Source organism: Heteronotia binoei, chromosome 1, assembly GCF_032191835.1.
Source record: "Heteronotia binoei isolate CCM8104 ecotype False Entrance Well chromosome 1, APGP_CSIRO_Hbin_v1, whole genome shotgun sequence".
Taxonomy (NCBI): Eukaryota; Metazoa; Chordata; class Lepidosauria; order Squamata; family Gekkonidae; genus Heteronotia; species Heteronotia binoei.
The window spans coordinates 208,012,329-208,024,869 of record NC_083223.1 but is presented as its reverse complement, the minus strand read 5'-3'; the positions used below and the strand labels follow the sequence as shown (position 1 = coordinate 208,024,869).

Genomic DNA, 12,541 nt, shown 5'->3' with positions numbered 1-12,541 from the left:
CAAAGAACAGAGCTGAATGTAGTGTGAAGGTTGTCTGGGGACTGAGGCTCCACAATATAAAAATGGGCAGCAATCAATATTTGTGTATAGCAGGGGTGTCGAATTCATTTTGTTATGATGGCCGAATCTGACATAAATGAGACCTTGTCTGGCTGGACCTTGTGTGCTATTTGAGATTTTAAAGGACACAGACAAACACAAAGATTTTTTTTTTAAAAAACCCACCCTAAAACGTACTTAAAACTTTAGCACTCCTTGGTCTTAAAGGTGTTTTCTTTATAGTTCTTCCAAGGGATCCAGTAAACTAGGCAAAGGAAGCTCTGGCTCTTTCCTTCCTTCCCAAGGGGACCAGGAGGGAAAGGAGCCTCAGCCAATAGAAGGAAGAGAGGCTTAGCTCCATAGCTCTGCTGTGCAATTGAGAGAGCCTGGCAAAGCAAGCTTTGCCTCCCCCCCTTCAGCCAATGGAGAAAACACGGGCTTTGCTCTGTAGCTCCTGGCAAAACAAACTGTTATGCAGAAGGAAGCAAGAGAAAGGGAGAAGGAAGCAGATGACAGCCAGTCACTTGGGGGCCTCTGAGAGCCTGATTTGGCCCCCGGGGTGCATGTTTGAAACTCCTGTTATAGCTTCCATCTAGAATGGCTGAAGACATGGTTTGAAACCTCATCAAAAGAACACGAAAGGTGATTTCAGCTAAATAAGATGCTTTGTTGTGGTCACACTTGAACAACTTTAATTTGAGGAGTGCTCCTTGTGATTTTTCTTTTTATGTCTGTGCGCCTTTCCTCTCAGTGTGACCTTTTAAACTATTGTTTTTACAGTCTGTGAAGGTTCATGAAAGATATCATGTACAGCATCCACAAAGAGACTGTTTCATGAACAGGGAGGTTGGTTTTGCAATAGATATCCCACTGCATGAACATTAATATTATGAGCTGTGCAGACAACACCACACTACTGGCATAAAACAGTGAAGACTTGCAATGATTCCTGATGAAGGTTAAAGCTGCAAGCGCCAAAGCAGGATTACAGCTGAACATCACAAAGACAAAAGTAATGATTGCTCGGGAATTACACAACTTCAAGACAATGAAAAAAACTGAAATTCTTGATGATTTTCTATTCCTTGGATCCGTAATCATCCAAAAGGGAGACTGCACCCAAGAAATCTGAAGGAGACTGAGACTGGGAAGGGCAGCCATGAAGGAGCTAGAAGAGATCCTTAAGTGTAAGGATGTGTCACTGGCAACCAAGATTAAGGTAATTCATACCACAACAACAATCTTCGTTACAATGTATGGGTGTGAAGGTTCGACAATGAGGAAAGTTGACAGCAAAAAAGGGAGAAAAGTACTTCTTTCTCTACCTTCTCTATCCTATGCATAATTCTGTAAACCTCCATCCTGTCACCCCTCAATCATAGTTTCTTCAAGCATAGCATTTGCCTTTTTTATTGCAGTTGGATACTGAGTCAACATTTTCAGTGAGTTTTCAACCACAACTCCAAGATCTCTCTTCTGGTCAATTACTGCTAGTTCAGACCCCATCAATGCATAGGAATATTTAGGATTTTTGGCTCCAAATTGCATTACTTTGCACTTGTCCACACTGAACATCATTTGCCATGTTGACGCCCACTTACCCAGCCATGAAAGATTCCTCTAGAGTGCTGTTTTTAAATCAAGGAACCACTGACTATCCTTATCCCACCAAGCTTCTGAAACACTCACAATGTCTACGCTCTCCTCCGACACTAAGCATTCCAGCTCCCCCATTTTTCCTTGGATACTTCTAGCATTGGCACAGAAACATCTATAATTCCCCAAACACATCAGAGCAGCAACCTTCCTCTTGCGGCTTTTAGACCTTGTAAGGCAGCCAATATTTGTCACTCTCTCAGTGGCCAGTACTAATCCCCTTTCCTCTAGAAGAGTAAAAGCTACCCCTTCGTGTCATAGAGATGAGCAATCCCAAACCAGAGACATTTAATCTCCTGTCTGCTTCCCCCCAGGATTTAGTTTAAAAACTGCTCTCTCACCTTTTTCATTTTAAGCACCAGTAGCCTGGTTCCTTCTTGAGACAAGTGAGACCATCTCCTTTTTACAGTTCCCGCTTGTTCCAAAAAGCCTCCCAACTGCCTAATAAACTGAAACCCTTCCTCCCATTGTCTCATTCATGCATTGAGACTCCTAATTTGTGCCTGCCTAGCTGGCCCTGAATGTAGAACAGGCAGTACTTCTGAGGTTACCTTGGAGGTCTTGGCTTTGAGTCTCTTTCCTGGCAGCCTAAATTTTTATTCCAGGACCACAAAACTACATTTCTCCACACTGTTGGTGCCAACATATACCATGACTACTGGCTCCTCCCCAGCACTGTCTACCAGCCTATCTAAACCATGTATAACATTTGCTACCTTTGCATTGGGTAGGCAAATCACCATACAGTCAATTTGCAGGTTTGCAAACCATCTATCTACATGCCTAAGGATCAAATCACCAACTTACAAGAGTCCCCCTTCCCTACCTGCCCAGGGATGGTTCCCTGGTGTGAAAAGATACATGTTCACCCACTGCAAAAGGGGTCCCTTCTGAGGGAACATTCCCCCTTTCTTCAGCACTGTGCCCTGTTTTTCTTGACCTTCTTGCTCCCTAACAGCAGTGGGGCTGCCATTTCAGAGTGGGACAGAGTGAGAGTCTTACCCACATGTCTGTCTGAGTTCACTTCTCCAGATCATCCACCTTGGCCTCAAGGGGGAGAACTTGTTCCCTGAGAACTAGAAGCTCCTTGTGCCAAGCACACATTCATGACTTCTGTCCAGCTGACAGATAGTCATACATGTTGCACACAGTGCAATACACTGGATAGCCCCAACCCTCCTGCTGGCATTCTATCTTTGTAATTGTTTTTGGTTTTTTTGGTAACCCTTTTTAATAGATTTCCTATTTATGTAGATTGGAACATAGAGACTAATACCCTAGCTTCCTTACCCTTTTAGGAACGTAGAGACTAATGCCTTAGCTTCCTTGCCCTGCTGCTGAACTCACACATCTGCTAAACTCACTTGTTTATTTCCTTGTTCCAGACACTTTGTCAGTGGAGCAGGGATGCTTCCACTGAAGTGAGGCCTGCTATCTCACAGAAGACCCAGCATGAGATGGATTAAGCCAATTAAGGCAACCAAGGCCCTCACTTTGCAAGAAATGAGTAAGGTTGTTAAATTTAGGAAATCATTCATTCATAGGATCACCGTAAGTTGGCAGTGGTTTGATGACACAGAACACCTCCCCACACTGCACACCTTTTTGTCACTGATTTTGCAGCTGCAGAAGCCATAACTGTAGATACTCTTTACACAGTCCATGCTGACATCTGCCATAAAGGTAGCTGATCTGAGTGTATTCTCCTTGTTTATAGTTAGAATGCCACTTAGCAGCTTACATGCCAACACTGCAGAAGTTTGGGCAATGAAGAAATTTGCCTCTAAAACTCATTTGACACACACTGAGATCTCTTGTATCATGCGCAGGGTGAGCTGATTCATGCAATTTGGACCACTGCATTAGCTACCAACCTAAAACAAAATTTGACTGCTCTGCTAGAAAAAAAGTCCAACCTTTTAGTGTGTTCAATTTCTGAGCTGAATTTATGATCAAGGAGGAAGAACTATTCATGCCTAAACTCCTTGGGGGGGGAAAATCTGGAAAAAGAATATGTCAGTCTGATCCTTTCCTTCTAGAAAATACCATTCTGGGACTTTTTACAGAGTGTCCAGTCCTGAGGCAGAGAACTGTCCTCTAGACTCAAACAATTCATTTTTCTGGCAATTAAATGAGGAAGATCTTTCTGAGAAACAGATGCCTGGGCCATGCCTGCATCAGACAGTTCCCCAGTCCTTCCTGTTTAAGAAATACTGAATCACAAACTCAAGCAGTGAGAAGCCAATATCACATCTGATCTAGTTTGCATGCGTAAGTTAGACAAAACTCTGGGTTGGGAGGCCTTCCTAGTTATCAAAGTCAGACAGAAAATCTTTGCTGCTCCCTGCTGGCTTTGTAAGGTTGTGCAAACACTGCTATCTTAGTAAACTCTAGTAGGTGAACTGAGTTGAACTGGGTAAATCCGAGTTCTTCACAAGTTCAGAACAATGGACGCCCCCCCAAATCAGTGAATAGGGACATAGGATTCTTATCTCACTTCTTGAGGTCAAACATATTTGGGTTGGTCCTAATTAGAAGGTATTGCATAGCTTTGTCTCTCTTTGGAGAAATGTGGCTACCTACAATCTGTCTATAGCAAAAATGATGGTGTTTACATACCTGAATATTCTCTCTATTCCAAGTATGTGGAGTTTTATTTGCAAGTAACTTCAGATCCTGGATAGCTAGCCTTTTCACAGCCTCTCTTGGGTCATTCTTCAAATATTGAAGTAAGAGCTGAATCTGCAACAAAGTGTTTTTTTTTGTAATTGAGCCTTTTTAATGCCTTCCCTCAGGTTCTCAGAATGTATACAATGATTAAGCTTAAAAATATTATGGGCACAATCAAAATTCAAAACTTTTTGCAGCTCTGATGGCATCAGAAGCCTCATGTATGGTGAGATCATCTTCACTTATTTTATGTATGAACATAGTAAGTGTTAAGGGTATTCTGTAATTCACACAAGCACTGAACACAATATGGGGGGGGGGGACTTCTGCTTCCTAAGAATTTCAGCTCTCTTAAAAAATTAAACAGGTTTCAAATGAAACAGGGTTACGAAGTCAGGCCTGAAATGTTTGGATCTGATGACATCCCAGAAATCACTAACAAATTTCATTTACTCCTTAAACTAAACAATGCTGGCTGTGATTACTAAGAACCAGGTTGGGTGTAATTACTAAGAGCCAGCATGGGTTTCTCAAGAACAAGTCATGTCAGACTAACCTGATCTCTTTTTTGAGAAAGTGACAACCTTGCTGGATCAGGGGAATGCTGTAGACATCGTTTATCTTGATTTCAGTAAGGCTTTTGATAAGGTTCCACCTACTATCCTTATTGACAAGTTGATAAAATGTGGTTTGGATCCTGTTACCATTAGGTGGATCTGTAACTGGTTGACAGATCACACCCAAAGAGTGCTTGTGAATGGTTCCTCATCCTCTTGAAGAAGAATGACAAGTGGAGTGCCTCAAGGATCTGTCCTGGGACTTGTTTTGTTCAACATCTTTATAAACAATTTGGATGAAGGAATAGAGGGAATGCTTATCAAATTTGCAGATGACACTAAATTGAGAAGGGTTGCAAATGCAGAAGACCGAACAGGATACAGGATTATCTTGACAGACTGGGAAACTGGGCTAAAATCAATCAAATGAATTTTAACAGGAATAAATGTAAAGTTCTGCATTTAAATAGGAAAAATCCAATGCATGGCTATAGGATGGGGCGTGGGGAGAGACTTGTCTTAGCAGTAGTATGTGCGAAAGAAATCTAGAGGTCTTAGTGGACCATACGCTGAACATGAGTCAACAGTGTGATATGGTGGCTAAAGGGAAACACAATTTTGGGCTGTATCAACAGACGTATAGTGTCCAGATCACGTGAAGTGATGGTATCCCTTTATTCTGCTCTGGTAAGACCTCACCTGGAGTACTGTGTTCAGTTTTGGGCACCACATTTTAAGAAGGATATAGACAAGCTGGAACGGGTCCAGAGGAGGGTGACAAAGATGGTGAGGGGTCTGGAGAACGTCATATGAAAAAAGGTTGAAAGAGCTGGGCATGTTTAGCCTGGAGAGGAGGCAGCTGAGAGGTGATATGATCACCATCTTCAAGTACTTGAAGGGCTGTCATATAGAGAATGGTGTGGAATTGTTTTCAGTGGCCTCAAAAGCCAGAACCAATGGGCTGAAATTAAATCAGAAGAGTTTCCGGCTCAACATTAGGAAGAACTTCCTGACCGTTAAGAGCGGTTCCTCGGTGGAACAGGCTTCCTCAGGAGATAGTGGGATCTCTTTCCTTGGAGGTTTTTAAACAGAGGCAAGATGGCCATCTGACAGCAATGAAGATCCTGTGAATTTTGGGGGATGTATTTGTGAGTTTTCTGCATTGTGCAGGGGGTTGGACTAGATGGCCCTGGAGGTCCCCTTCCAACTCTATGATTCTGGCACCAGATCTTTCCCTAAAAAATACATTACCTGTTTGGGAATGTCAACCAGAGAAGATGCAGCAAGCAAGGTAAAGGTGTGCAAAGTAACAATGACCATCTTGGTAGAAGGATAGGAAGTCACCAACTGCTGGAGTAGCTGACGGGCACTAGAGGCCAAGCGGGCATCATGATGCATGTGCTGTAAGATGGGGATAAGCTTCAGTTTCAAGTCTACAGGAGTTGCTAAACCTACAAGAAAAATAACTTTCAAAGTAAATTTTAAATACACAGCATGCAAATCAAGACATTCCAACCTGTTACAAAAATTGATAATTCATAGAATCAGAATTGGAAGGGACCTCCAGGGTCATCTAGTCCAACCCCCTGCACAATGCAGGAAACGCACAAATACCTCCCCCCAAATTCACAGGATCTTCATTGCTGTCAGATGGCCATCCAGCCTCTGTTTAAAAACCTCCAAGGAAGGACAGCCCACCATGGATTTTATGGACAGCATAAAGGCCACTTCAGTCCTGAACATGCAAGACAATGTTATTCAAATGCTAGTAAGACTTGGTCCATAAACTCCTTGGGGCAGGTTGCTAGCTTTTTTTTTTTTGAAGTCACTGACCAGTACATGATAAAATACTGATATCATGAAATTAAATTTGAGACCAGCAGCACCTTCAAGACCAACAATATTTTCCAGACTTTGGCTTTCATGAGTCAAAGCTCACTTGGTCAGATACATGAGCTCATAAAGGGAACATTAACTCATGAAAGTTTATACCTTTAAGATGCTATAGGATTTGATTTATCACAGCTAGCCACCTGAAACTATCAGTATAAAATCAGGAGCCCTGCCAGCCTTAATTGTGGCAAGAGTTGTTTAAATTTGACATCTACACAACTGTGGCCCCAAGGAATTCAACAATGCATTTTACAGGCCAATAAGTACTGAGCTTCAAGAGTCTTTATAGTAAGTTTTATAAAAGTTCCACTCAGTCAGGAAAATCTATGCCTAGAATACAGAATTAGGGATGGACAAAAACCAAATGAGGAACCAAAAATTGTCATGAACAGGGCTTGGTTCATGGTTTGCAAATCTCCGTTCTTGCCATTCCACCCCCACGAAACTCCCAAGTGGCTTTGGGAGGTTCATATGGTTGTGTCAGGTGTTGGGGCTTAGAGAAGGTCTCTTTAAATGCCTTCTTCAAGCTGTGCCATTGTGAAAGGATCCCTTTAAATGGTTTTTGTAAGCCACACTGCTGCTGTGGTGTGACTTGCAAGTGAACTCAGAAGGCATTCAAATACCTTCTGAATTCACTCACTGAGTCATTCCGTGGTGGCAGCATGACTTAGTGAGTGAACTCAGAAGGCGTTTAATTGCCTTCTGAGCGAGTCAAGCCACAGTGGTGGCAGAATGACTTGCAAAAACCATTTAAAGGAGTTCCTTTAAATGTTTTTTTGCAAGCTGCACCACATCATAAATGGAAAGGTTCATGAAGCTTTGCAGTTCATGAAATCCCATGTACCATGAACCTCCATTTTTCCAGTCCATGCTCATCCCTATATAGAAACTCTGTTGGATTCCCTATCTACTCATCTGCCTCACGCCACCAACATCTGGAAGGGGGGGAAGATGAACATTTTAAAAGGTGGTTGATATAGTTTAGAATTTATTTTAAAAACGAAACTTTCCTTCATGCACACAATATATCATAACAAAAGAAAACCTATTTATAGAGGGAAGACAGAAAACTTTCTATATTAAACATCTCAAAGTGTGAACATGAAAAATAACAGCAAAAGAAGTTTCATTGCTTTTTGTTAATTACTGGATAAAACATATGTACCTTGAATCATTTCACTGATTTTGTTACATATCCCTCCAGCAAAATCTCTGCCAAAAATAAAAAGGGGAAAAAAATCAGTCAAACAACCAGAAATGAAAAAAGGATTGGCAAGTCTGATGCTGTTTTTATGCCTTTTAGCTATGAGGCTAACTAACAGTACAGTTTCTTCATATAATTATCTTTACGAAATATAAGATGTATTAAGAACAGAGTAGAAAACAATAAAACAAAAGAGCCAAAGCAACAGCAAAGAGTAGCCTGCAAGAGATGGTAGCACTGATGCTCTGCTTACTTAGATTGGGCAGAAAAGTTAGCTGCAGCAAATATAGCTGCTTCAACCTCAACATTGTCATGTGAGTCCAGGCTCTGGCGAATACTGTGATGTGCATTCTTCCTCTCTGGGATTATGGATGCCATACTCCCTAACATCCTGGACAATAAAAAGGAAAAAAATAAGCCTGTCAAGATGGTGACATTCAGAACTGAATCTGCAATTATTTAAGACAATGTACAATTTTGGAGGTGCTATGTACAGGACAAACTGGATAACTAAGACACATGCACACATAAACCTAAATCATCTTGTTATGGTATTGACAGTACTATCAGTAAATTAGCATCCAGCCAGGCTCTGGCCCACTAAAGTCGCTTCTAGCTGTTTCAGGAGGAGTGGGACATAAACGTCCAGAAATGAAAAAAAAAAAAAAAAATGCCTACCTGAGAGTGATGGCTCGAGCAACTGGATCGTTGCTGTGAATAACAGAAAAAACTCGTTTCACGAATTCATCTACATTCAAGATCTTTTCCAAGTGCTTTTCACTCTGCTGAGTAACTTTCAGAACACAGAGCCGCAGGAAGTTGTTTCTGTATTTAAAAATATAATTAAGCTAATGCTCTTATTAAATGCCACATTAAATGACATCATGATGTCTTCCATTAAACCTACATCTCACTCTGTTTTGCTCTTTTTATCTATGTATAGTAGGCTTCCCAATCCCCAGGTCCCAGCGGGGGATCCCCCAGTTTTACAGTCTTCCCCCCTCCCCCAGCCAGCTGGCCGGTGGGGGAAGCCCCACCCCCCCAGCCATTACGCACCTCCATGAACAATTCCCATAAGGAATGATGCGGAATTGATCCGCGGGTATCGGGGGCTCTGGGGGGGCTGTCTTTTGAGGTAGAGGTGCCAAATTTTCAGTATAGCATCTAGTGCCTCTTCCCAAAATACCCCCCAAGTTTCAAAAGTATTGGACCAGGGGGTCCAATTCTACGAGCCCCAAAAGAAGGTGCCCCTATCCTTCATTATTTTCTATGGAAGGAAGGCATTTTAAAAGGTGTGCTGTCCCTTTATATATGATGGCCAGAACTCCCTTAGAGTTCAATTCTGCTTGTCACACCCGTGCTCTTGGCTCCACCCCCAAAGTCTCCTGGCTCGACCCCCAAAGTCCCCAGATATTTCTTGAATTGGACTTGGCAACCCTAATGTATAGATGTGTGCAATTTCCAGTGAGTTCAATTAGAATTAACTCCATTAGTGATAGTTTCAGTACCTTGGGACAGCTTTACGTAACACCTTAGAAGAACCAAGATGGGGTCCAATGATATGTGGACTATGTTTACATGATGTTGCCCTTGTGGAATTACTTTGCTACATGCCCAAATACTGATATTCTCCCATCAGTGCTTGAAAAACAGAACTCACATGTCAGCCAAAGTTTCAAGTTACTTATGGCTATAAATTACAAAATGGGAGTATTTCACTGCTAATTAATGAGATTTTAGAACCTTCCAGTCTCCGATCTGATTTTACTGACATCCCGTGGTTCTCCATTGATAAACTGTATCAGAGAGATGAACTGAGGACACAGACCTCATATAAAGACAACCATTAGTTCAGAACAACAAAGACTGTTATTGTACGCCACCTTGAACCAAGAGGAATGACAAGATATGTGTTTTATAAATTTATTACTGCCACTTCTGGTTTCAAGAAGTACCGATCACCAAACTACAATGTTATATTACCAATGACATGGTGAATACTAAAGAAAGTAAAATTGTTAGTCTCTAAGAAGCAAAAGTAGAGCCCCGTGGTGCAGAGTGGTAAAGTTGCAGTATTGCAGTCCTAAGCTCTGCTCACGACCTGAGTTCGGTCCCAACGGAAGCTGGGTTCAGGTAGCCAGCTTGAGGCTGACTCAGCCTTCCATCCTTCCGAGGTCGGTAAAATGAGTACCCAGCTTGCTGGGGGAAAAGTGCAAATGACTGGGGAAGGCAATGGCAAACCACCCCATAAAAAGTCTGCCGTGAAAACGTCGTGAAAGTCACCCCAGAGTCAGAAACTACTGGTGCTTGCACAGAGGACTACCTTTTTAAGAAGCAAAAACTAAGACAAACTAGGAATCAGAACACTAAGAATCAGAAAAGAACCATTTCTACTTACCCAACTCTGAAAACATCAGCTAGTTTTAAAAATGCAGAGTTGATCAGAATTGGAAATGGATATTTTTGAAAGAGTCTGGGGAAACGGACAACAGCTTCACACTGTTCCCCTATTTTACCAGATCGGAGTCCTGAGAAAATAAATAATATTAGTGTTTAACTACCCTAAGATATTTGCATAGAAACTTTCCTTTAATGGTTGATTCATTTGACCTCAGGTCTCAAGTCAGGTCACACAAAATTATTTTTCATGCATGGAAGTAAGATGACGCAAGGCCTATACAATGACATGTAAAAGTGCATAGTTTTTAAATACCTTGTAAAATATATTACATGGACATACAAGAAATTAAGACAGCATCACATTGTTCTTTTAAAAAACCCAAAGAATACAATTCATTTACTAAAGCCATTCTCCAAGTTCCACTAAGGAACTATCTACTTGTCACTTTCTCTGAACTAAGCCATGATTTCACAGTCTTCCCATACACTATCATGAACTAAGCCATGATTTCACAGTCTTCCCATACACTATCACTATCTCTTTCCAGTACTCATTTCACTATCTTCCCCGTACTCATTGCTGACACTCTAGTGCTTGTCTGGGATTCAGCGGGCTCCTTCCTACTAAAAATGAGGCATTGTTCACTACAGACACTCGCTGTGCTCAGTAGGTGTTACTAATTGGTTTCTTGGCCTACACATCTTCAAGGTCAAAGTTAGAAATGTGGTAGTGAACTTCTCACGAGAACCTGTGGTCCACAGGTTGGGGGGGAGGTAATCAGAAGTGATGAGGTAGAGCGTTACAGCACAGATGTGTCCTGATCATGTGTCATCATTTCCTCACGCTGCTTGGCTTCTGATGGACTGGACTTATATTGCAATAGACAGAAATATAGAGAGCCCATGAGCTATGACCTTTGACTCTGAGACTTAAAATCTGTGCCATCTGATGCAGGTTCTGAAAATGTGTTATAGTTAAGCTAGTCTTCCTGCTGTATGACTTTAAAGCACCGTGTTGCTTGTAAATGAAATCTTTTGCTTTGACATAAATTAAATAAAACACTTTCTCTCTCTCTCTCTCCATATATATATATATATATATAAATGTAGATGAAATCTTTTGTTTTGAAAGAAATTAAATAAAACTATACACACACACAGAAAAGTTGAGTTACTTGTGCACAATAGCCCTGGGGATCCATAAGGTTGCTTGATAGCAGAGTTCTCTACAGTCAAGAAAAATGATCTGCGGGGTGGGGGGTGGTCTTTAACAGCAGTGTAATGTCCATAGACAAGAACAGAGCTTTTCGTTGAGGAATAATCATTACCACCTGCTAATGTGATTTGCAAACAGGCAAAATCCCTGAGAGCTAACTGAATCTTGCAGCTAATCTGGATATCCTAATCGCTTCCTTCCTTCCCTCTAACTCTTCTTCGGGGGACCCGCTTTAAAACTGAAGTTATGGACGCTACACACCTAGTAGCTTCAGCTAGTCTTCGGCTGCAACTTCACAGTAGTTCGCTTTTTAACTTGTGGTCTGCTTTAATAACAAAAACCCACTCAGCCGTGTACTGCGGGGACTCGAGCACCCAGGAGCTCTCAACTAACTCCATCCCGACGCAGACGCCGCTTCCACAACACATTTGGCGCTTCAAAGCAAAGCGGCGGAGCTCTCAGTAGGAACTGGGAGAAACTAACACCAGCGCATGCGTACAATGCTCACGTTCTCGCCGTACCTTTATCCAACTCCATGAGGGCAGAGTTAGCGTCTAGTTCCTGCTCCCCATAGCCAGCATCAGCCAAGAAAGATTTAGAAGTGGACGCCATGCCGTCCCGTTTTAACCAGAAGATGCTGATGAGGGAGCGAACTGACTACTGGTGCGCGCGTGCTCCTTCCTTTCCTTCTCTTACACGAAAAATCGCGCATGTGCAAGCCGCTCGGAGCGCGTGCGCATTTACATTCCCGCCACACGCCTTTATGCCCTGACGCCTTTACGCGTGCGTGTTATTACGAGGGGGGGAGGAAGATGGAGAGAGAGAAGACGTCGGCAGAATTGTAGGCGGGTTCATGCTAATTCTATTACCTAACGGAAGAGATGTGGGTGTGGCCCTGCTATGTTT

At 42.1% G+C, this 12,541-nt stretch overlaps 1 protein-coding gene across 1 annotated transcript in view; it reads right to left on the bottom strand.

Moving 5' to 3' along the window:
• Window positions 1-12,371, bottom strand: part of INTS7 (integrator complex subunit 7) — a 75,609-nt gene extending 63,238 nt beyond the window's left edge. Inside the window, exons 1-7 of the mRNA XM_060247084.1 lie at window positions 12,157-12,371; window positions 10,418-10,547; window positions 8,698-8,844; window positions 8,273-8,410; window positions 7,981-8,027; window positions 6,174-6,373; window positions 4,315-4,437 (exon numbers count right to left, since the gene is read on the bottom strand). Coding sequence (XP_060103067.1) covers window positions 4,315-4,437; window positions 6,174-6,373; window positions 7,981-8,027; window positions 8,273-8,410; window positions 8,698-8,844; window positions 10,418-10,547; window positions 12,157-12,247 — 876 coding nt within the window. The 5' untranslated portion in view covers window positions 12,248-12,371. The remainder of the gene's footprint in view (window positions 1-4,314; window positions 4,438-6,173; window positions 6,374-7,980; window positions 8,028-8,272; window positions 8,411-8,697; window positions 8,845-10,417; window positions 10,548-12,156) is intronic.
• Window positions 12,372-12,541: the final 170 nt, after the last annotated feature.